The following is a 22,788-nucleotide window of genomic DNA, read 5'->3' as shown; positions in this document are numbered from 1 at the left end:
CTGGATTTAAAATAAGATCTCTGAGACACAATATCCTTCCAAACATCAAGTACCATTAAGATCTGATCACTCATTTGTAAGTTAAAAAGACCTCATTTTTTCTTATTTTTCAGAATTAACCCTTCCCACCCAACTCCCCCAAAGAGAGTGGATCTGTTCCGGGTCTGATCCGATCTCGGGATTTAAAATAAGAGATCTGAATTACGAGGTCCTTCTAAATGCGAAATTTCATTAAGATCTGATCTCTTCTTTGTAAGGTAAAAATACCTCATTTTTTCTAATTTTTCAGAATTAACCCCCCCCCCCCAACTCCCCAAAGAGAACAAATCCATTCTGGCTATGTCAATCATGTATCTACGACTTGTACTTATTTTTACCGCCAAGTTTCATCCTGATCCCTTCACTCTAACCATTTTCCAAGATTTAGTTCCCCCCTCCCTGCCCCAACTCCCCCAATGTTACCGAGTCCGGTCGAAATTTAAAACAAGATCTCTGAGACAAGATATCCTTCCAAGCATCAAATTTCGTTAAGATCTGATCACCTGTTTGTTACCATAAACTATTATAGATATAAATAACTGTACTAGGAAAAAATTAAAATTTTGCTAAAGCATAGCAATTAACTATACAAACATTCCTAAAGGCATCCTAAATTAACAATAATAATAATAATAAAAAGTACATAAATATTTCTAGAAGCATCCTGGACTAATTAAGATAGTAATAATAATAATAAGAAAAAAAAGACAATCACCTTCTCTCAAACACCCTCATGGTAAAAACCATCATCAAAATACAACAATCCACCCAGCCCCTTCAACCCGCTCCTCCCTCTCGACCTATAGCCCACTCACAACCCCCTCCCCCCACCTCCCAAAAAAAGAAAAACTGAAAAAACTAATTCCCCAAGAAATACTCCTTTAACTTTTTTTTAAACTGTGGGAGGTGCTCAGCTGCCCTAACCTTCACTGGAAGCGAATTCTATACAGAAGGCGAATTCTCACCTTGTCAATACCAAACAGACACAAAATATGGCTATGTTTTTGTTTAGAGGTTGCATATATTTGTCCATTAAATTTTATAAACTGATATATATATATATATATATATATATATATATATATATATATATATATATATATATATATATATATATATATATATATATATATATATATATATATATATATATATATATAGCAGTATATATAGCAGTTTATACAATTTTATGGACAAATATATGCAATCTCTAAACAAAAACATAGCCATATTTTGTGTCCGTTTGGTATTGACAAGGTGAGAAATTATGAAGTAATATTCTTGTTGCATTCCGTTTTTGTGATTAACTCAAGTGGTGTGAATTTCTGCTTTTTTCATCATTTCGTTTGTGAATGTTAAAACAAAAGGATATTCTGCTGATTCAAACAGAGGATTCAGAGAACTATATATACTGGCTTGATAAAAAAAATAAACACGTAATTATTTGCCTTCTTTTATAAACAATTTTTCAAAAATCTAGTTATCTTAAAAGATTACTCCGACCTTTGAAGGAGTATTTTGACTCATATACTTAGTTTTAACTGGATACCTATACAAACCTTTATTAAAGTTCAGATTATATTCAGATATTTCTAAAGACTTTGACCTTTATTTTGATGTTTTAGGATGAACAGTGGAGGCGATATATCATATAACGCAAAGCTTTAATTAGATGGAAATAGGCGGTAAAGTGGTCACCATTTGCTCACCGAAATCTAAAACGTAAACTAATAATGCCTTCGCACTTCTAATAGTGCACATCACGCTCTTTAATTATAGTTTGTGCATAATTTGGTCCTGGATCATGATACAAGAAGATGTAATAACTTGGTTGTGGATATTGAAAGTAGTGTGAGATCTGGTTTTACTTTGAAGTATCTTGGCCCTTCTGTATATAATTCGCTTCCAGTGAAGGTTAGGGCAGCTGAGCACCTCCCAGAGTCTAAAAAAAGTTAAAGGAGTATTTCTTGGGGAATTAGTTTTTTCAGTTTTTTTTATAGTTTTTATTTTTTTTGGGAGGGGTGTTCTGAGTGGGCTATAGGTCGAGAGGGAGGAGCAGGTTGAAGGGTTGAGTGGATTGTTGTATTTTGATGGTGGTTTTTACCACGAGGGTTTTTGAGAGAAGGTGATTGTCTTTTTATTGTTATTATATTATTTTAATTAGTCCAGGATGCTTCTAGAAATATTTATGTAGTTTTTATTATTATTATTATTATTGTTAATTTAGCATGCCTTTAGGAATGTTTGTTTAGTTAATGCTATGCTTTAGCAAAATTTTTATTTTTTCCTAGTATAGTTATTTATATCTGTAATAGTTTATAATTTGGTTTATTATGTTAATACAAGTCAGTCAAGTCAGACACGTAAAAGTCATACATTTAATTTCTATTGCACAAATCCCCTAAAAACCAACAATGTTTTAAAAACCACCCCGCTTCGCAAAAAATGCAAATACAAATTTTATGACAGGCAAAAAAAAAAGTAAAGATATCAATTTTTTCACCTCTGTGCCAAAGAAAACTTCCAAAAAAATTTAAGAGTAAAAGTAGTCTAAAGATTAATCTTTTTCACCTTGTTGTGACAGAACAATGCTGAAATACCATTTCGATAGCCTAAACAAGTTGAGATTTTAAATTTCCCCTCTTTGTTGGTAAAAATAAAGATTTTTAGTTTTAGACAAAACTAAATTTAGTTAAATACTTTTAGGCAGTATGCGTCATCAGTAAAATCTGATAGAGACCACACAAAGTAGCTGAAACTTTGTTTCAAACTTGTTTGCAAGAAGAAACAGTCTTAACAATTAAAAAACTTATAAACAACTGAACTGTTAAAAACAAATTACAAAAAACATAACTTTCATCCCACCGCCAACCCAGCCCTAACCCCGAATCCATCACTACGTTAAGGGGGGGCACCTGGGTCTGCCACTGAACTCAGGACAACAACTATAAAATGAATTCGAGTCGATTTTTTTTGTGCATCATCATATTCTGAGTAGTTATACAATATTCTTATTCCCCCTCAAAAGGCTCCATGGCCAGGGATACATGGGATACAAAAAGAAGAATACAATGTAGGCCAACAACCAAAAAAAAAGAACAATTGCCAAACAACGTATAAGATTAAAAGAGACCATACCTAAGGTCACCTGGATCTGCCACTGAACTCATGTTTACAACCATCAAATGAGTTCAAGTTGATTTGTTTTTGTGCAATCATTATATGTTGAGTAGTTATAAAATATTTTTGTTCCCCCTCGAAAGACTCCATGGGCAGGGATACAGGGGATAACAAAAAAAGAATACCATATAGGCAACAACCAAAAAAAAAAGAACAATAGCCAAACAACATATAAGATTAAAAAGATACCTAAGGCCTGGGAGTCAAAGTGCAGAGAAGACAACCATACACCATGAAAAAGCACTCAGGGGCCACCAACTCCTTAGAGGAAAATGATAAAAAAAAAAGTTCAATTCTGTTTGATTCTTAACTATATGGTCCTTGATAATCCTTTTAAAAGTCCCAAACAAGTGACATCTCTGTACTGAAGAAGGTAGGGAATTCCAGTCCCATTGACAAGTAATGAAGGGATATACAATGAGTATGGTTAAGAGTGCAGGCAGCAACATTCTATGAACATGCTATGCAAAAACTTGCACATGCTATGATCAATGCCTGGGAAATCATTGGTTTTATGTCGAAAAATATTATAAAAGCTGTTTTTTTGTAAAGTGAGTTTTGTTGCTTTATTTGTACTTTTTTGTTATTTTTTTATTATTATCATTAAAGAACAGGACTTATTTTCCAAACAACCTCAAATTAGCGTTTTCAATACCACTACTCGTCTCTTTTATTAATTAAATAAAAAAAATAGTTTTTTTTAACTGAAAGCAAGGGGCGACATTAAAACTTAAAACGAACAGAAATTACTCGGTATATGAAATGGGTTGTCCCCTCCTCAACGCCTCCCTCTTTACGCTAAATATTTAATTGTTTCTAAAAGTAGAATTGTGGCAAAGAGTCAAACTTTAGCGTAAAGAGCGAGGGATTGCGGAGGGACAGCCCATTTTATATACCGAGTAATTTCTGTTAGTTTTAAGTTTTAATGTCGCTCCTTACTTTCAGTTACAAAAACTAGTTTCTTTATTTAATTTGTGAATGTTTTTGAATTAATGCATGTTTGATTTCGGCTATCCGCACATAAATTATTAAAATGAAATTTGCATATTAATTCTTGTTTTGGCTATATGGCTTTCTCTTAGTTTTGATCAGAAGATTTTGAGAAATAAGGGATGGGAAAGGAGGCCTAGCTGCCCTCCAATTTTTCGGTTGCTTAAAAAGGCAACTAAAACCTTTAATTTTTAACGAACGTTTTTATTAGTAAAAAATATACGTAACTTAAGAATTAAATTTTGTATCAAACTTTTATATTCTTATATTTTTATTATGTATACGAGGGGGTTTGTCCCCTCGTTAGTACCTCGCTCTTTACACTAAATCTTAAGTTTTGTCCCAATTCTTTAAGAATGACCCCTGACTAAAAAAGGACATAAAATAAATAGTTGAAATTCCTAAAAATACTTAATCATAAAGAGCGAGGTATTTATCTCCTCCTAAATATCTCGCTCTTTATGCTAAAGTATTTTTAGAACCCCTCATATGCGTAATAATCTCTGTTCGTTTTAAGTTTTAATGCTATTCCTTACTTTCAATTGAAAAAACTTTTTCATGTTTATTTTTTCATTGTTTTTTTTTATAGTAATGCTAGAAAATCCCGCGCCCTTTTCATTGAATTTCTCCTCCTCCATGACATATTCCTCCAAGGAAAGATCCTCCCACATAGCTTTAACTTTTCATAACTTACGTTTAACGTTTAACATAACTTTTCATTTCCTTTAGAATGAGCCTTCTTGCAACATTCTAGGACCACTTGGTCAATACGATGACCCCTGGGAAAAAAAAATAATAAAAAACAAATAAACGCGCACCCGTGATCTGTCTGCTGGCAAAAAATACGAAATTCCACATTTTTGTAGATAGGAGCTTGAAAATTTTGCTATAGGGTTCTCTGATACGCTGAATGTGATGGTGTGATTTTCCTTAAGATTCTATGACTTTTAGGGTGTGTCTCCCCCTATTTTCCAAAATAAGGCAAATTTTCTCAGGCTCGTAACTTTTGATGACAAAGACTAAATTTGATGAAATTTACATATTTAAAATCAGTATGAAAATCCAATTCTTTTGCTGTATCTTTTAGCATCAAATTTCTGTTTATTAGAGTTTCGTTTGCTATTGAGCCTGGTCGCTCCTTACTACAATTCGTTACCATGAACTGTTTGATTTTACTGTAAACAAGCAAAAGGAAAAAAAAAGTCATGCTATTGGAAACAGAGTGAAAAAATAAAAAAATTGTGCTATATATTTGTTCATTAGGCGGTTGGATAAAGTTAAAAAAAAGTGTATTTAGGAAAGATAGAAGTAGGTATTTTAGAATATTTGAAAGTTGTTTCCAGAATTTTATAGTGTTTACTTATGGAAAGTGGAATGACTAAATATTTAATCCATGTTTAAATACTAACCCAAATCTAGTATTAAAGAAACTATTGTTTACGTAAAGTTTAAAACTTAAACAGTAAACAAGCAGCATGAAAAAAAGTTGCAATATTGATAATAAAATTGATAAGTAAAGTTTGGGCTGTATATTTGTCAATTTGGCTTAAATCAATTAAATTGCATTTAGGCGAGATTTAAACAAGAACTGCAGTATGTTTTAAAGTGTTTTCCAGAATTTTATATTTTTCCCCAATGCAGACTAGAACCAATAGATATTTACTGTTATGCATATTTAAATACTAATCTATATTTAGTATGAAAACTTCAACTCTATTGTTTACTTAAAATCCAAAACTTAAATTAACTTTATTTGTAACCTTAATGTATCAAACATTAAATGTAACTAGTAGTGAACATCATTATTAAAGAAGACCCAACCAATGTAGCTTGTTTGACAATTTATTCAACCACTTTTATGATCTATGTAACTTGGGTCTTGACTAAATAATTTGTCTTACACCACCAAAAACTCAACTACAGGCTGAAACCAAGTGATGTAGAGTTTCCTGTATCCTAAGTAATTTTATTTTGGCATGTGGCACTATATTTGTTAATAAATTTAAGATTGTCTGTAAATCCAAATGCTCTGGGTTCTAAAATGTAGTATTAAAACTGTGAGTACTAGGAATTTCAAAAGACAAATGCTTTTCCCAATGTCAAAAAGTTGTTCAGGAAAATTCTTCAGAGAATATATAAGAACATAAAATGAATAAAAGGATTAAATTTTATCATGACAATTAATAGTTCTTTGATATCAGATGTTTCCAATTCACTTTAAAATTGTATAAGAATATTCCTCTGAAGACTTAATTTCTGATTTCTTCTTTGTTTCTTTTCAGGGCTTTGCTATATGGTGGGCTGCGAGAAAGTTCAGAAGATGTAATTGAACTTCAAGATGCATCAAAAGAAGCTTTTACTCATGTTCTCAGATATTTATATGCAGGATGCTTGTCTTTATCTAGTTTTAAGGCTAGTAATATTATTTTTTTTAAACACAGCTCTTTTTTCTTTCCTTATCTCAGGGTATAACTAGACCTATGTTGCCTGAGCAACGTGAAGTGTTGCGACAACCTTTGTCCGGCTTCGCCGAATAAAGTGTTGCGAGAGTAACACTTTGGTTTTGTTTCTTTGCTATCGGTTAAACTTGTCAGCCTATCGAAGCTTTTAAAACGTTATGTTCAAAGAACAACGCGATCAGTAATCATATGATCAAAGGCTATTCCTCAGCGTTAAAAAAACAACAACAAAATAGTATCGAAAGAAGGGACTAAATTGACTTTGCAGCCTGTTGAACTTTATTCTTTCCAAACGTAGACATCATGACGGATGTAAGCTTAGAACAATATCTTATATAATCCAGTTGGTATTATAAAGCTATCTGTAACTTTTCAGGATCAAAATACCATAAATGACACTGTTAATTATGAGGAAACTGCTGTGACATATTTTTATCAGCTCATCACGAGCTATCGATAATACCGAAAGAAGGGACTAAATTGACTTTGCAGCCAGTTGAACGTTATCCTTGTCAATCGTAGACATCGTGACGGATGAATACTTGAAACAGTATCTTATATGATCTAGTTGGTATTATAAAGCTATCTGTAACTTTTCAGGATCAAAATACCATAGATGACACTATTAATTATTACGAAACTGCCTCGTTGTTTTACGTCATCGTTTGTATCCGTTGTGTAAACATTTAATTCTAGGTTACAGTGAGTATGGGTAGGCTACACCAACTAGCAAAAGTTACAAACTCTTCTACACTGAAGATGATTGTAGCCTAACAGACGATTATTACTTACAAGTCCCCTTCATGTCTTACTACTGGAACCAAATTGGTTTTACCATCAAATACACTGGAAACAAATAATAGATACACCAACTAGTAAAAGTTGCTAACCCCTCATTGCCGAAGGTGATTATGACCTAGCAGCCGACTGTTGTTTACAAGTCCTCTACATGTCTCACAATTTGTATCGGCCTATTTTTGGTTTCAGTGTGTACCTTACTACTGAAGTTGCCAACCCCTTAAAAGTTTCTAACTGGTATAAATCATGAAGGAATTTTTGTACCAAAAAATGGATGACATATACTTCGAACAGCTCATCAAGAGCTATCGATTGCCGTCGAAAAAAAATTCTACTTGCCTTAGTTCTAAAGTTGATTTTTTTTTTTTTTGGCCATTGGCCAACTTTCTAACGTCACCACTTAGAGAGGAGCAGAGTATAAGCTCCAATTTCTTTAGCAATGAGAGAACCTTTGAAGTTTATTAGGCACACCTGAAACCATTTCTCTACCGCAATCCCAAGTCCGAAAAACCGAATGATAAACTCAGCTGAAATCACGAACAGAAATGGGTAGAAACAATAGATGGCAGCACTTTCGGACCCGTGGGAAAATGTCGCTTTTTTGCTTCTGTCAATTTTTCTATTTATCACTCGAAGAAGATATATTGGGTGTGGGGCCGGGTAACTGCCGCATATATTTAACATTTATAGATTTTAGTCCATCTTCAATTTGAAAGTGGTGCCTGCCTGCTCGCCTGCTAGAACGGAGATTTCCACTCGAAAGCAGAAATATGGTTTGATGAAACGAAAGCTTTGCTGCACAACTTCAGATACTCCTCTCTGACATAGGCTATATAACTCCACTTCACTTCGCACACCATAGTCTCTGGATCGTGGACAAGGAGAAACCATCCTTTTTGTCCCCAGGCAAGAGTTCTGCAAAGCTTTCCAAAATGTAATGCCATAGTCATCAATCCAGCCTGAGGTCCACACTTTCCGTAAAAACCGCATAGGTTAGACCCTTACCATTTTCCAAGAATAAGCCGAGATCGGCGGCATAGGAAAAAAAAAACAGGACAAAACCAAAGTGTTGCTCTCGCAACACAATGAAAGCATGTGTTTCGATATATTTTGTTGGAGGAAAGATTATTTCACAAATCATCATAAATTTTTAAACAACTATATTAGACATAAACGGGAGCATAATGAGCTATATTTGATCTGTTTTTGAGGGGAGCCCCTTTTACCAAAAAAAATAAAGTCTTCAAAATTCAAAATCTTATTACAATAAAAGTCTCTATGCTTTTCTAACCTAAGGGTGAAGTGGGAGGAGCGAATTGGTGAGCAGCCACCGAGTAATGAAGTGAATAAACTTAGCCTAGGGTTTAACCCAGGGAAGAAGTAGGCTTACAATTCCATTCGAGGAGCCGAGAAACTCTTACAATACCAAAAAAAAACATCTCCTTTATGTTTCTGGGCTGAATGCACTTTTTCAGATTATATCTATAAAGTTTCTAGAGTATTATGCGTCATATATAAATAGAACACAAAATTTGCTTGTCATAAATTCTATAACAGATACAGAATGTCTGTCAATCAAACAGCCAGATTCATCTTATCAGAAAAGATGTTTGTTTTCGACTCATCGGTAGATAAACGCCTTCCTCCTTTTTTTATTGAATGACCAGTTAGTTCCTTTTATTATCTTGCACAAAAAAAAACTTGAAAATGCCTAGAGAACATGTTGATAATCGAGTCCAAAATCTGCTTAAAAAGGTAAATCTTTACTTTTACCCGTAACTGTCAATTTTGGATGGGTGTACCCCTCCAGCATTTCAAGATATTAAAGAAATATCGTATTCAAGATGATTCGTTTCCTAAAATTTAAATCCTCCGATGAATCTATTTTTCGAATTTTCCTCCTTTTTTCTGTAAAACTTAAAAAAATTCACATGCAAAGATGTGGCTCACATTCACATGAAGAATTTTTATCCATTACGCAACAATGCTTAATTACATGCACAATTTTTCTTTTCATTGCTACACATTGGATATTCTTTTCTAGGTTTTTATTTCATATTGACCATTTTGTTCTGTTTTTACTTTTAATAGTGTTTACCTCCACTTTTATGATAGCTTTGATCAGACTGGTACACAAGAGGCTTCTACCCTCTTCCATTGAAGGTGCATTCTAGAAAAATGGCACAAAATGTATATTTTGTTCTGTTTTTACTTTTAATAGTATTTACCTCCGCTTTTATGATAGCTTTGATCAGACTGGTACACAAGAGGCTTCTACACTCTTCCATTGAAGGTGCATTCTAGAAAAATGGCACAAAAATGTATCTTTCCGTTGAATGTCTTTTTAAAGAACTTGCTCAGAGCTTTTCAGTTTTAGCTTACAATACCTTTAGATTAGATTTAATTGAGATGTAATTTTAATATTATGCTACAATTGAATTTAGACTAGACCTACGTTGCCTGAGCAACGTGAAGTGTTGCGGCAACCTTTCTCCGGCTTCGCCGAATAAAGTGTTGCGAGAGCAACACTTTGGTTTTGTTTTTTTGCTATCGGCTAAACGCTGAAGTTGTCAGCTTATCGAAGCTTTTAAAACGTTATGTTCAAAGAAGAACGCGATCAGTAATTATATGATTAAAGGCTATTCCTCAGCCTTGAAAAAAACAACAATAACAAAAGAATATCGAAAGAAGGGACTAAATTGACTTTGCAGCCAGTTGAACTTTATCCTTTTCAATCGTAGACATCGTGACGGATGAAAACTTGGAACAATATCCTATATAATCTAGTTGGTATTATAAAGCTAACCGTAACTTTTCATGATTAAAATACCATAGGTGACACTAATTATTACGAAACTACCTCATTTTATTACGTTATCGTTTGTACCCGTTGCGTAAATACTTAATTCTAGGTTACAGTGAGTATGGGTAGACTACACCAAGTAGCAAAAGTTACAAACCCCTCTTCACTGAAGATGATTGTAGCCTAACAGACGATTATTACGTGCAAGTCCCCTGCATGTCTTACCATTGGAACCAAATTGGTCTTACCATCAAATACACCGGAAACAAATAATAGGTACACCAACCAGCCAAAGTTGCAAACCCCTTATTGCCGAAGATGATTATGGTCTAACAGCCGACTGTTGTTTACAAGTCCTCTACTTGTCTCACAATTGGTATCGGCCTATTTTTGGTTTCAGTGTGTACCCTACTATTGAAGTTGTCTACCCCTTGAAACTTTAAAACTAGTATATCTCATGAAGGAATTTGTGTACGAAAAAATGAATGGCATATAATTTGATCAGCTCATCAAGAGCTATCGATTGCCTTCGAAAAAAATTCCATCTGTCTTAGTTCAGAAGTCGATTTTTTTGCCGTTGGCCAACTTTTTAACGTCACCACTTAGAAAGGAGCGAAGGATAAGCTCCAATTTGTTTAGTAATGACATAACTTTTAAAGTTTAAGAGGTACATCTGATAACATTTCTCTACCTCAATCCCAAGTCCGAAAAACAAATGATAAACCCAGCCGAAATCACGGCAGCACTTTCGGACCCGTGGGAAAATGCCGCTTTTTTGCTTCTGTAAATTTTTTTATTTATCACTCAAAGAAGATATATTGGCTGTGGGGCCGGGTAACTGCCGCATATATTTAACACTTATATATTTTAGTCCATTTTCAATTTGAAAGTGGTGCCTGCCTGCTTGCCTGCTAGAACGGAGCTTTCCACTCGAAAGCAGAAACATGGTTTGATGAAACGAAAGCTTGGCTGCACAACTTCAGATACTCCTCTCTGACATAGGCTATATAACACCACTTCACTTCGCATACCATAGGCTCCGGCTCGTGGACAAGCAAAACCATCATTTTTGGCCCAGGACAAGAGTTCTGCAGAGCTTTCCAAAATGTAGTGTCATATTCATCAATCCGGCCTGAGGTTCACACTTTTCGTAAAAACCGCACAGGTTAGACCCTTACCAGTTTCCAGGAATAAGCCGAGATCAGCGGCATAGAAAAAAAAAAACAAAGTGTTGCTCTCGCAACACAAATGTCTATAGCTATTGAGGACTGAACTGTTAATAATAAAATAAAGCAACAAACAGATACTGAATTGTGAACAGATTACAGTAAAAAGTATTACTGTATTTTTCTTTGCAAGAACTGTGTTCCTTTCCTTCGTTTTTTCCTCAATAACAAAATTGTACTCTGGTAAAGATGGCAAAAATAAATTATTTTTTTTATCTTCTATCCATATAAATAAACTGAATGTATGTCTGTATGTGTATCCTGTATACATTGCTAGTATTCATCTGATCACAAAGAAACTTCAAGAAGTTTGCACTCTTGTAAATCTTTTAGGCATGAATTGCCCCCCCCCCCTTCCAAGGCCCTCTTGATACTTTTCACGCTTACTGAAATTAAAAACCTCTCAATTCAAATAATTGACAGTTACTTCTGTTTATATTATTCACATTTTCTGGCTGTTGAATTAATAGGCTAGTTAATTATAAATTTTGTCAACTAACCAACATCTGAAATTATAAAATCTCTTTTTCCAATAAACTCTCTCAACTTGGTATGGAACAGTTTGTTTAATTTGGTATTCGACATACTACTTTTCAAATTCAAAAATACTATTATTATTTTACATATGATAGGGGGGATTTTCCATATTATAATGAATTTGATATACATATCTTTTTCTGACTCTTCTTCCCAGAAAATTATGAACTGACCGGAATTCTGGAGGGGTCCTTGGGACCGCGGTGCATCATAGAAGTCTGTAAGGTTCGTTAAGATCAAGTCAAGTATGCTGCCACTCTGATAGGTTGGTAGTGCGACAACTTGCCACAAATCCAAGACACTGGAAACCCATTGTTTGTTTGTTTGGTTAAAGTCACTAGCAATCACAAAGGCAGGAGAGGCATGCTTTTGGCGCATTTTGTGTGCGAAAAACTGTATGTACGAAAAACTGTATGTGCTCAATACGAAAACATCAAAACATACGAAAAACTGTATGTGCTCAATAAGTTCTTTCCAGTTTCTGGCACTCCATTTTCAAGGTAATAGACAGAAGCGACTATCAAACACGAAAATCTTCTTGAAAAATGTGTTGATTTACATTCTGTCCCCAATATCTGATGATCAAAGTCAAATAGATCGCTTAACAGCTTTGACGGTAGATCATATCAAAGTAAAGTCCTACGCCGCCTCCACGACGATCCAGGCCACAGTCGTGACGAGTATTAAGGTAATCAGTGGAGCCTTTAACGCGCGCTGACTCAGAAGTAATTTCCCAGCATTCACTTATTATTGCGATTCAGACGTTGTTCTGCTTGATTATAACTTCGAGTTCGTCGATTTATTGTTCCAGGAACACACGTTACGCACGAGTATATTTGGCAGCTTTTGTTTAGCTGAAAAACACTGAGGACGTAGAGAAGGTGGTGTTTCGTCACAATCGCTAATCACAACCGGTTCACTGTACCAAGGAGTGAGCACAGGTGGCGTTTCATGAGCAGGAAACCAATTTACTGGTACTAGGGAACTCGGTCTACGTGGTATTGCTTTAGTCTTGGTCCTAGTTGAAAATGACGCTAGTACCTTCTTCCCCTTTTTGAGTCGACCTTCACGTCTCTCGCGATGAAAGCGTTTGATAGATGTTTTGACTGTGGTAGAGACATTTGGTGGTGCCTTTAGAAGTGCAAATTGCAGTAAGTTATAAAATATAGATGGCGCCACCACGAAGCAAGGTGAATAAAGTTCAAATAAGGTGATCTTCTCGTATTTAATTTGTATGACAACAGCACTAAGCAGGGTCAGAAACACTAAGTCTTGGTTACTTACACCATTACTGCAGGAAACTCGGAAAAACTAGCCCAAAACAAGCTAAACTGAGATGACAGGGTCATCTATTTCATATCGCTCACAGCGCCATCCCATTATTCCCTGCGAAAGGACAGTTTGTACTTACGTTTAATTTGATCTGCTTAATGTTTTGGTATATAGTAGCCATAACTGCTTCTTAATTCTTATTTTTGGAAGTTCTGTTTATTTATCCATTTAATTTTTTTTGTTTCTTATTTTAGGAAGAATTGCTGCTAGAAATTCTTGGTCTTTCTCATAAATATTCTGTTGGCGACTTGGAGTTGGCAATATGTGAAAATTTGAAGACAAATCTATCTCTGGAAAATGTTTGTAGTATATACGACACAGCGGTCTTGTTCAGTTTAGAAAGCTTGGCTAATGCTGCTCTTCGATTTATTGATGGTAGGGCAACAGATATTATGAGGCAGGAATCTTTCAAAGAGCTCTCGCCGGTTGGTATTCCATATATTCTTTTCAGAAAGTAACCTATTGTGTTAGTATTTTCATAGAAAGACTCAGTAAATTTTATGAATTAGGAAAAAGAGGGAAGGGGATGGGGTCCAATCTTTGTTATAAGATGAGAAGTTTTATTAAGGCTACTAGAAATGTTCACATTCGAACTATGAGTAACAAGACTGCTTTTATATCAGTATCATCACCAACAGGACTGTGAATACTTCTTACATTATTACATTATTCAAACTACTTACATTATTATATTATTACATTATTATATTATTATATTATTTTTATTACATTATTATATTATTATACTACTTACATTATTCAAAGTCTTAATACTTACTTCTTCCATGATCGTCGTTACGTCCTTTTACTCTTTTTTATGACCTCTTTCCATCCCAATTTTAAGACAACTTCTTTTTCTTCTTTTATTCCTAAGTTAAATCCCTAAAGTTTTTTTGGCAGTAAAGACAGTGGGACTGAACTACATTTCTGATGGAGCTTTTGCTCAAGTCAGCACCTAAAATTATCAACCCAGCCAATCTTCCCAATACAAAGTATCAAATATAAATGCTTTTCATTAATTGATGCACACAGCCGGGAGCACTTAAACCTTTTTTTATTATATTTACAAAGCATATATATATATATATATATATATATATATATATATATATATATATATATATACATATATATTTATTTATCTATTTATTTATTTATTGCATGCTTATCATTCTATAACATGATAAGACAGAGTAGAGGGAAAAAAGCACAAAAAAAAAGAAAAGCACAGGAAGAAGAAGAAATCGATTTCTGCACTAAATCTTGTCATAGCAACGACATTTATGGATAAAAATAAATCATTTAGTAACAAATTTAAAAATTACTGCATGATATAAGATCATGACACAGACATACAAAAATACAAATTTTTGAACAAGACGGAGCAAAAACGAGAGACGAAAAAAGGAAAACATACAACAACAACAACATAAGTAAAAATAGCACAAAACACGAAATAAACAATTCAAAAAAAAGAGGCAGGGACTACTGAAATAATACAGAATACCACTTCTGGGCAGTCATATTCACTATTTCATTGTGTTGAGCTATTAATCTAGCTACTGCAATATTCAATTCAACAATTTTAAACTGACAGAACATTTCCTGAAATTTTCAACTTAATATTTTAGCGTTAGTTATAGTCACAATAGAAGTTGTAGTTGTGGTATTAGCAGTAGTAGTAGTAGCGTGCATACATCACCTTTTTTGGTCAATTTACTACCCCCTCGTTATTCCCTTAAAGTTTTAACTTATTACCCTAAGCAATTCCTAAGGTACGCCCTTTTGACAACCTACATGCACAGAGTGTGTTTAAATTTAGTTCAACCTTCCTCTCGATATTTCCAGAAATTTTCACCTTTATACCCTTAGCTTTAGTAGTAATAAGAGGCATAATACTACTAGTAGTAGTATTAGTAGTAGCTTAGTTGTATTAGTAGTAGTAGTAGTAGTATTAACGGCAGTAGTTATATGCACATTTTGCCCTTTGTTTAGTTGAACATTCCCCTTATCACGCCCTGGAAGTTTCAACTTATTACATCAAGCCGTTCCTAAGATGCTGATGATGCGGCATTTTGACAACCGGTATGCACAGTCTCTTTCGATTTATTTCAAAATACCCCTCAGTACCTCATGAAATTTTCAGCTTTATACCCTCAACATTAGTAGTAGCTACAAAAGAAGTATTAATTGTAATAGTAGTAGTGGTGGTGGTAGTATCCCTGAAAATACTAACTTAATATCCTAAGTTGTTCCTGAGATACGCTCTTTTGACAACCAGCATGCACGAGTCCGGATTGCTGGTTATTTGGTTTGGAACGAGGGCCAGCGGCGTGTCTGTAAGCTCAGCCAGAGTCGACCCACCTCTAAATGGAAAAAAATCGCATAATGCCTGGTCTGCGTTGCACTGGTACCGGTCTCCAGATTCGATGCCTTTGGCCGGGAGTGCAATGCACGGTTGGGGGCAAATCATGCGATATCTCCCGTATTTTTCCCCTAAATTTCTCTAGGTACCCATTTAGAGCTGAATCGACTCTGGTTGAACTTACAGAGTAACACCATTGACTCCTCTCCCAAGCCAAATAATCAGGGACACTAGGAAACGAACCTCTGTCTTCAGGATTTCAAGTCTGGAGCGCTAACCACTCGACTAGGACGGCTCAGCTTACACACCCAATATTCATAATCTTTTTTAGGGCCATTAAAAGACTGATTAAGATACAAAATAATATTAATAATAATAAAAAATAATTATAATAATAATAATAAATCTTACAACATTTATCACCTAACCCAAGCAAGCTCTACTGACCTAAATTTTCCAATCTTTTCCTTCTAAATCCTTAATCCAGCAGGCTCTTCCCCACCGTTGCCGATTTTGCATATTAGCAATTAAACATTGTTCATCGCCTATTTGAATGTAATATGCTAACATAACAGGAAAATATTCATTATAAGCTATTGAATTATTTCAACTGTCGAAAGCTATCAGATTCTATAAAAAGCTTGGTTTTTACCCACTCAAAAAGAATGTTAAACTTGACAACTCCCTACCCACGATGAAGGGAGACCAACAAGGTATTTTAAACTCCAACAAGCTATTCCACTGTAGACAATCCTTGACAAGACTGAGAAGTAAGAATATAACAAAATCGTCCTAACATTTTTTTTTGTTAGGACGATTATTTTTTCTGTCTAGGACGAAAAAACAATTTTTTTCAACTGAGAACAAGGAGTGACATCAAAACTAAACAGAAATTAAAATGAACAGAAATTATTTCATATATAAAAGGGGTTGTCCCCTCCTCAACGCCCTACTCTTTAAGCTAAGGTTTTTTAATGTTTTAAAAAGTAGAGTTGTGAGAAAGAGTCAAGCATAATTTCTGTTCCTGATGAATTTCATTTTTGATGTCGCTCCTAACTTTCAGTTAAAAGAACTTGTTTTTTTTTTATTTCGTTGCTGAACGTTTTTAAATTAATGCAGGTTTTTAATTTGGCTGACTTTACATGAATAATTAAAACAAAATTTGCTTATTAATTTAACTTTTTTTATACTAATGATAACCTTATAATAACCTAAGTTTGATTTTTGTTCCAGCTATTTAAGAATGATTCCTGAATCTCAAAGGTTGATTAATTAGAATAATAACCTCTTTTAAAAGTTGAAAAAGAAACTTTAGCGTACGAGTTAGTTGTTGAGGAGAGGCACCCCCCCCCCCCTCATATCCGCACTATTTTCTGTTCGTTTTAAGTTTTAATGTTGCTTCTTTCTTTCATTTGTGTTTTTTATTTAATTGCTGATCGCTTTTTAAATAATGTTGCGAAATCCAGCTTCCACGCCCCCATGGAACATTCCCTTCCCTCACGAGAAAATTTTCCATTGACAGATTCTCCCACGAAACTAAAATTAGCCATGTTTCTGGAACTAATTTTGCAAGGCATAGTAACAAAACAGCCAAAGAGGTCGAAACTATTTTTATGAAAAGGAAAGTCGCAAATTGAGCAATTCTAAATGACTGGAATGAATGAATGAAAGAAAAGATATATAACTCCCTCATATACGTAGTAATTTATGTTCGTTTTAAGTTGTAATGTTGTTCCTTACTTTTAGTTTGAAAAAACTTGTTTTTTGTTTGTTTTTTAACAACCACAAGCCGAAGACATACAATATCTTTGGTTTATTATTACATAAAAATCGTAGTTATGAAGTTGCTTAAGATAAAATTAAATGCTAAGATTGGCCGAAAAAATAACACAATCAAGCTATTGTTTATATCGGCCATCATTTAAAAAAATTCAAACTTTAGCGTAAAGAGCAAATATTGACGAGGTGGCGAACTCCTTCATATACGTAATATGAGAATCACAATGGTCGTTTAATTAGAATAAATAGCTGTTTTAAAGTTAATAAAAATACTTTTGCGTAAACAGCGAGGTACTGACGAGGGGACGAACCCCCTCATATACGTAATTATTTCTGTTCGTTTTAGGTTTTAATGTTGCTCCTTACTTTCAGTTGAAAAGACTTGTTTTATTTATTTAATTTCTGATCCTTTTTTAAATAATGTTGGGAAATCCAACGCCCCCTTGAAAAATTCCTCCATGGAAAGATCCTCCCACGTAACCCTCTCCCCCAACCCCACTCCACCCGACCAAAAAAAAATATCCCCTGAAAACATCTCTATACGTCCCAATAACCAATACTATATGTAAACAATGGGCTAAGTTCATAACTTGCAGCCCTTCCCCCGGGGACTTTGCGGGATTAAGTCGTCCTCAGAGACATAGTTACTAGATTTTTTTACTATGCTGAACAAAATGGCTATCTCAAAATTTTAACCCGATGACTTTGGGAAAAAAGAGTGTGGGAAGGGGCCTAGTTGCCCTCCAATTTCGTTGGTCACTTATAAAGGGCACTAAAACTTTTAATTTCCGTTCGAATGATTCCTTTCGCGACATTCTAGGACTGCTGGGTCGATACAATCACCCCTGGAAAAAAAACAAAAAACAAATAAACACGCATCCGTGATCTGTCTTCTGGCAAAAAATGTGAAATTCTACATGTTTGCAGATAGGAGCTTGAAACCTCTACAATATAGTTGTCTGATACGCTGAATCTTATGGTGTGATTTTCAGTAAGACTCTAGGACTTTTAGGGGGTGCTTCCCCCTTTTTTCGAAAATAAAGCAAATTTTTTCAGGCTCAAAACTTTTGATGGGTATGACTAAACTTGATGAAACTTATATATTTAAAATCAGCATCCGATTCTTTTGATGTATCTATTGGTATCAAAGTTCCATTTTTTAGAGTTTCAGTTACTATTGAGCTGGGTCACTCCTTACTTACAGTTCGTTGCCACGAAATGTTTGATAAGACCATAAGGACCAACAGAAAAAGAAAACAAAATATTTAAAAGAGAAAATTTAACGAAACCAAATTAGTGACCAAATAAACCAAAAACTTTGAACTAAAAACACTTCATGTTTAGAATCCAAACTGTTCACAAATAAGTCACCTTCTCGGAAGCCATAGGCAGCTTTATTGAAAGCTGAGTTTTCCCGATCATTACGATTGGCGATTTTGGTCGTAGAAATTGTCCCAGTCTTTAAAAACTTAAGATATGTGGATATTTTCTTTCTATCGTTCCCCCCCCCCCCTCTCTCTCTCTCTTTCTTTTATTTATGTGTATTCTTTTTTTAGGAATCATTGAAGTCAATCTTTTCCCGAGACTCTTTTTACGCATCAGAAGTTGAAATATTCAATTCAGTATGTGAATGGGCCAGAGCTAACCCTGCGGAAAGAAATAATATTCCAACCATACTAGAATCAGTGCGCTTCCCGTTGATGACGAGACTCGATCTTCTCAATATCGTACGGGCCTCGGGCCTTGTTTCTCCTGATATGATACTAGATGCTATGCTACAAAAGGAAACTGTCAAGGAAACTGACCTGAGACGCCGTGGCATTATTCGTAAGTATTTACGATCTGATTACGACAAGAATAATCGTCTTGTTTTACTCTTACTGGATAACAGTTACCACTTCGAGTCCAATGATTATCTTTCGGCATCTCTTAGTTATTGATCAAATTGGGGCGTCAGGTTATGCTGTGCATTGCAGCTATTGTGGTAATATGACAGATTTTGTCTCTCTATATCTTTGGGTTGTCTAATTGGATGATTTGCTACGATGTTGGGTTCAAAACGACAGTTTTCGAGATCTTCTTTTAGTTTGGTCGATAAATATCAGGTGCTGAGTGGCTTTGAATACTACTGGGTAATTTCGGTACTTTGATAAATATGTGATACCTATCTATCATCCCATTAACTGAGTAACGATTGTCTTGTATCAAACCTTTGGTATATTATATTCGGCTTTGTTGGGGAGCAGAAGCTGAAAGAAGTTAGCAGGTTTGGGGAACATTGCTCTCAGGCTGTCTCAGTGTGACTCCAAAGTCACACGGAACATATGTGCTCACGCATTAGTGAGCGCATAAATTTTGAATGTTGTTTAATATACTGATAGTTAACACCGTGGCGATTTGACTCCGCTCTGGGATGATCCCAGCGTACGAGATTAGCCCACTCTGTGGTAAACGAATCGTCGAATTCCATTTGATATTTTTCTTTTTTTCTAAAACAATTTTTTTTCTACACGTATTTATGTCAAATATATTGAAAGGTTAATGATAAGTCATTCATTGATTCGTATAATCAAAAGATTACTGTAATGAACTAAATAGGCTACTTCAAAAATTGGCAATTTAAGTTTCGAAAGTTTTCTTGAGGTATCAGTTTTTTCTACTTCTGAGAGAAATTGAATCATGAATGAAAAATAGTGACGAAAAAAGTGATCTTTAGAATAGTTAAACTAAATTTAAACTACAAATTTATAGATCAGTTTTTTCAGCATGATTAACATTCGCATATTTCACCTTTCTTGTATGTAGTGACGATTCGAGAAATCGAAATATTTATCATTTTTAGAAGAGAAAAAACAACACTGTACACTTTTTACACTTTTGTAAGACTAATTATGTATATTTAAACAAAGTGTCAAAATCAGTTTTACAAAAAGTCAAGTTCTTCTCATGGTCTTCTCAAAGATCTAAGGTGAAATTTAATACAAACAAAAATTGTTGCTTTGCACATTACGGAAGATACATCTACGAAAATAGCTCGAAAATGTCACGACTATTACTTAAGATAGTTTTGCAGATGTATGTTGCGTAATCTGGGAAGCACTAAATTTCTCCCGTTTGAAGTTAACGACAAAGGGAGAAGTGATGTGCGCAAAAAAATCTCCAGTTTTTATAAATGATAATACTTGAATGAAAAATAGATTTTCTATATATATATGTATATATATGTATATATATGTATATATATGTATATATATATATATATATATATATATATATATATATATATATATATATATATATATATATATATATATATATATATATATATATATATATATATATATATATATATATATATATATATATATATATATATATATATATATATGTATATATATATACATGATTTTTTATTTTTTTTGAAGAACCAGAGGAAAATGTTGCCACTTCTCGGTACGGGGCAACTGTTGAAGAAGGTGAAATGAAGTCAGCACTGTTAGATGGTGATATCTGTAATTATGACTCAGAGAGAGGCTATACTCGGCACCCCATTGAGGAAGGCACGAAGGGTATTAAAATAAAACTTGGAGCCCCTCATATATTGAATCACTTTAAAATGCTACTTTGGGATAGAGATTTAAGGTAAGAAGTCTTCACTTGAAGTTTACTTTCTTAAATTTGGGCAACTTCCATTTGACGGCTAGACTATTCAAGCCACAAAAAAATGGAATATGATACAAATGTCATACTGAGCAATTATTTAGAAGCTGATAAATTCATTGCTTGTGTTTTGGTTAGGTTCTATTAGGATCTGGTTGTGTTCTGGTTATGTTCTAAATCTATACTGTTCTGACTTCTTTCTCTTCCAAAAATGCTCTTATGAACGCTTCGTGTTAAAATAATGCTTATACAGAACATTTAGCCTTTACAAAAGAAAATTCGAGAAAATTGAAAATAACCTAAATTGATTGCTTAACAAATATGACTACAATGTTTTCCAACGTGCAATGCTATCATGATGGCAAGCATAATACAATTACCCCTTGTCATAACATTATAATATTAGTCCATTGGGCATATATTTTACATATCTTTTGTCTGCGATTTAAACTACTGATCTTTAATGTTGGTAAACTTCAAGGATAATTTTTTTGTAATTGTAAATATTATAATCTTTTTTTTTTAATTTTCATAAAATTAAAGTTTAGAAATAATTAAAAAATTACGACATTTTTGTATATTAAGGTCGTAGGTTTAGTTGTGATTTTCATTTAGTCTTGTTGAATTTATTTTAGACTACCTCCATCTGACCTCAGAATTAAAACTATGGAGTTCGAATGTTGACAAATATTCATGGATTAAATGTATTTTCATAGTAGTTGTAATGAAGTTTTTTAATAATTTTGAAAGAAAAATTATAAAAAAGAAAACAATGAGAGTTTTATTCTATTATGAAGGTCGCAGACTTAGTTGCGTACTTCGTATTCAATGAGCTGAATGTTCTTGTCAGTTGTTCATAGTCAGTTGTTTCAGTACATATTTGTATACAGTGCTCAATTGTTGGTGAAAAAAATTCCCTACTCTAGTAAATTTATTCCTTAAAATTTGATATTTTGCTAACATCAGAAATCCTTTTATAATGCTATCGAGATTCAAAAACACATAGAACTAATAAATAAATAAAAAGAAAAAAACGACGTAGCAATCAGCAACTTAAAAGAATAAAAGATCTAAAGTCAAACTGGTCAGTTTTGAAAATACGAAGAAAAAAATCTGAAAATGGCAAATGGGTCTGTGGCAGTAAAAGGAAACGTAATATATATTACGTTTAAAATATTTACAGTAAAAGGAAATATATTTGTTAGTCTGTTTTAGTTTGGCATATGTTTTTATTTATATTATTTTAGTTTTAGATTCTAGTTGGGTTTATTTTCTACGCTTAATACGTCTTGTTCTTTACAGGCAAAATATTCGTTTGATTTTTGTTCTCTTCGTTTCCATTCACTGGCCATATACACTAGACACGTTTGTCATTTTGTGATTCATTTCTTTGTTTTAATTTAAATGAAAAACAGTTCTGGAACAGCCAAGTCGTAAAACTAGGGACAGAAGGGACGCAGAATCGTTATTCCAAACAAGCTTCTAAAAATTCTCAATATTAAAGAAAATTAGGTATTTTAATGAATCTATAAAAAAAATCCGTATTTAAAATGTATCTAATTGTCTGATTTTATTTTTTTTTTTTTTTGATAAGTTTGTGTGAAGTCAGTAAGCCTCCCT

The 22,788-nt window shown here is 33.8% G+C and overlaps 1 protein-coding gene across 2 annotated transcripts in view; it reads left to right on the top strand.

The window, feature by feature from the left end:
• Positions 1-22,788, top strand: part of LOC136029124 (BTB/POZ domain-containing protein 9-like) — a 46,286-nt gene that overhangs the window by 3,804 nt on the left and 19,694 nt on the right. The window contains exons 2-5 of one of the 2 annotated variants that reach the window (XM_065707200.1): positions 6,492-6,621; positions 13,559-13,789; positions 19,065-19,335; positions 20,934-21,150. In XM_065707200.1, the coding sequence (XP_065563272.1) occupies positions 6,492-6,621; positions 13,559-13,789; positions 19,065-19,335; positions 20,934-21,150 (849 nt within the window). Of the gene's footprint in view, positions 1-6,491; positions 6,622-9,130; positions 9,222-13,558; positions 13,790-19,064; positions 19,336-20,933; positions 21,151-22,788 lie in introns of those variants that run through there. The other variant, XM_065707201.1, reaches the window with a different exon arrangement.

This window comes from Artemia franciscana, chromosome 7 (genome assembly GCF_032884065.1).
Source record: "Artemia franciscana chromosome 7, ASM3288406v1, whole genome shotgun sequence".
In the NCBI taxonomy this organism is placed as follows: Eukaryota; Metazoa; Arthropoda; class Branchiopoda; order Anostraca; family Artemiidae; genus Artemia; species Artemia franciscana.
The sequence above is the reverse complement of the archived record's forward strand: the minus strand, read 5'-3'. Positions and strand labels throughout refer to the sequence as shown.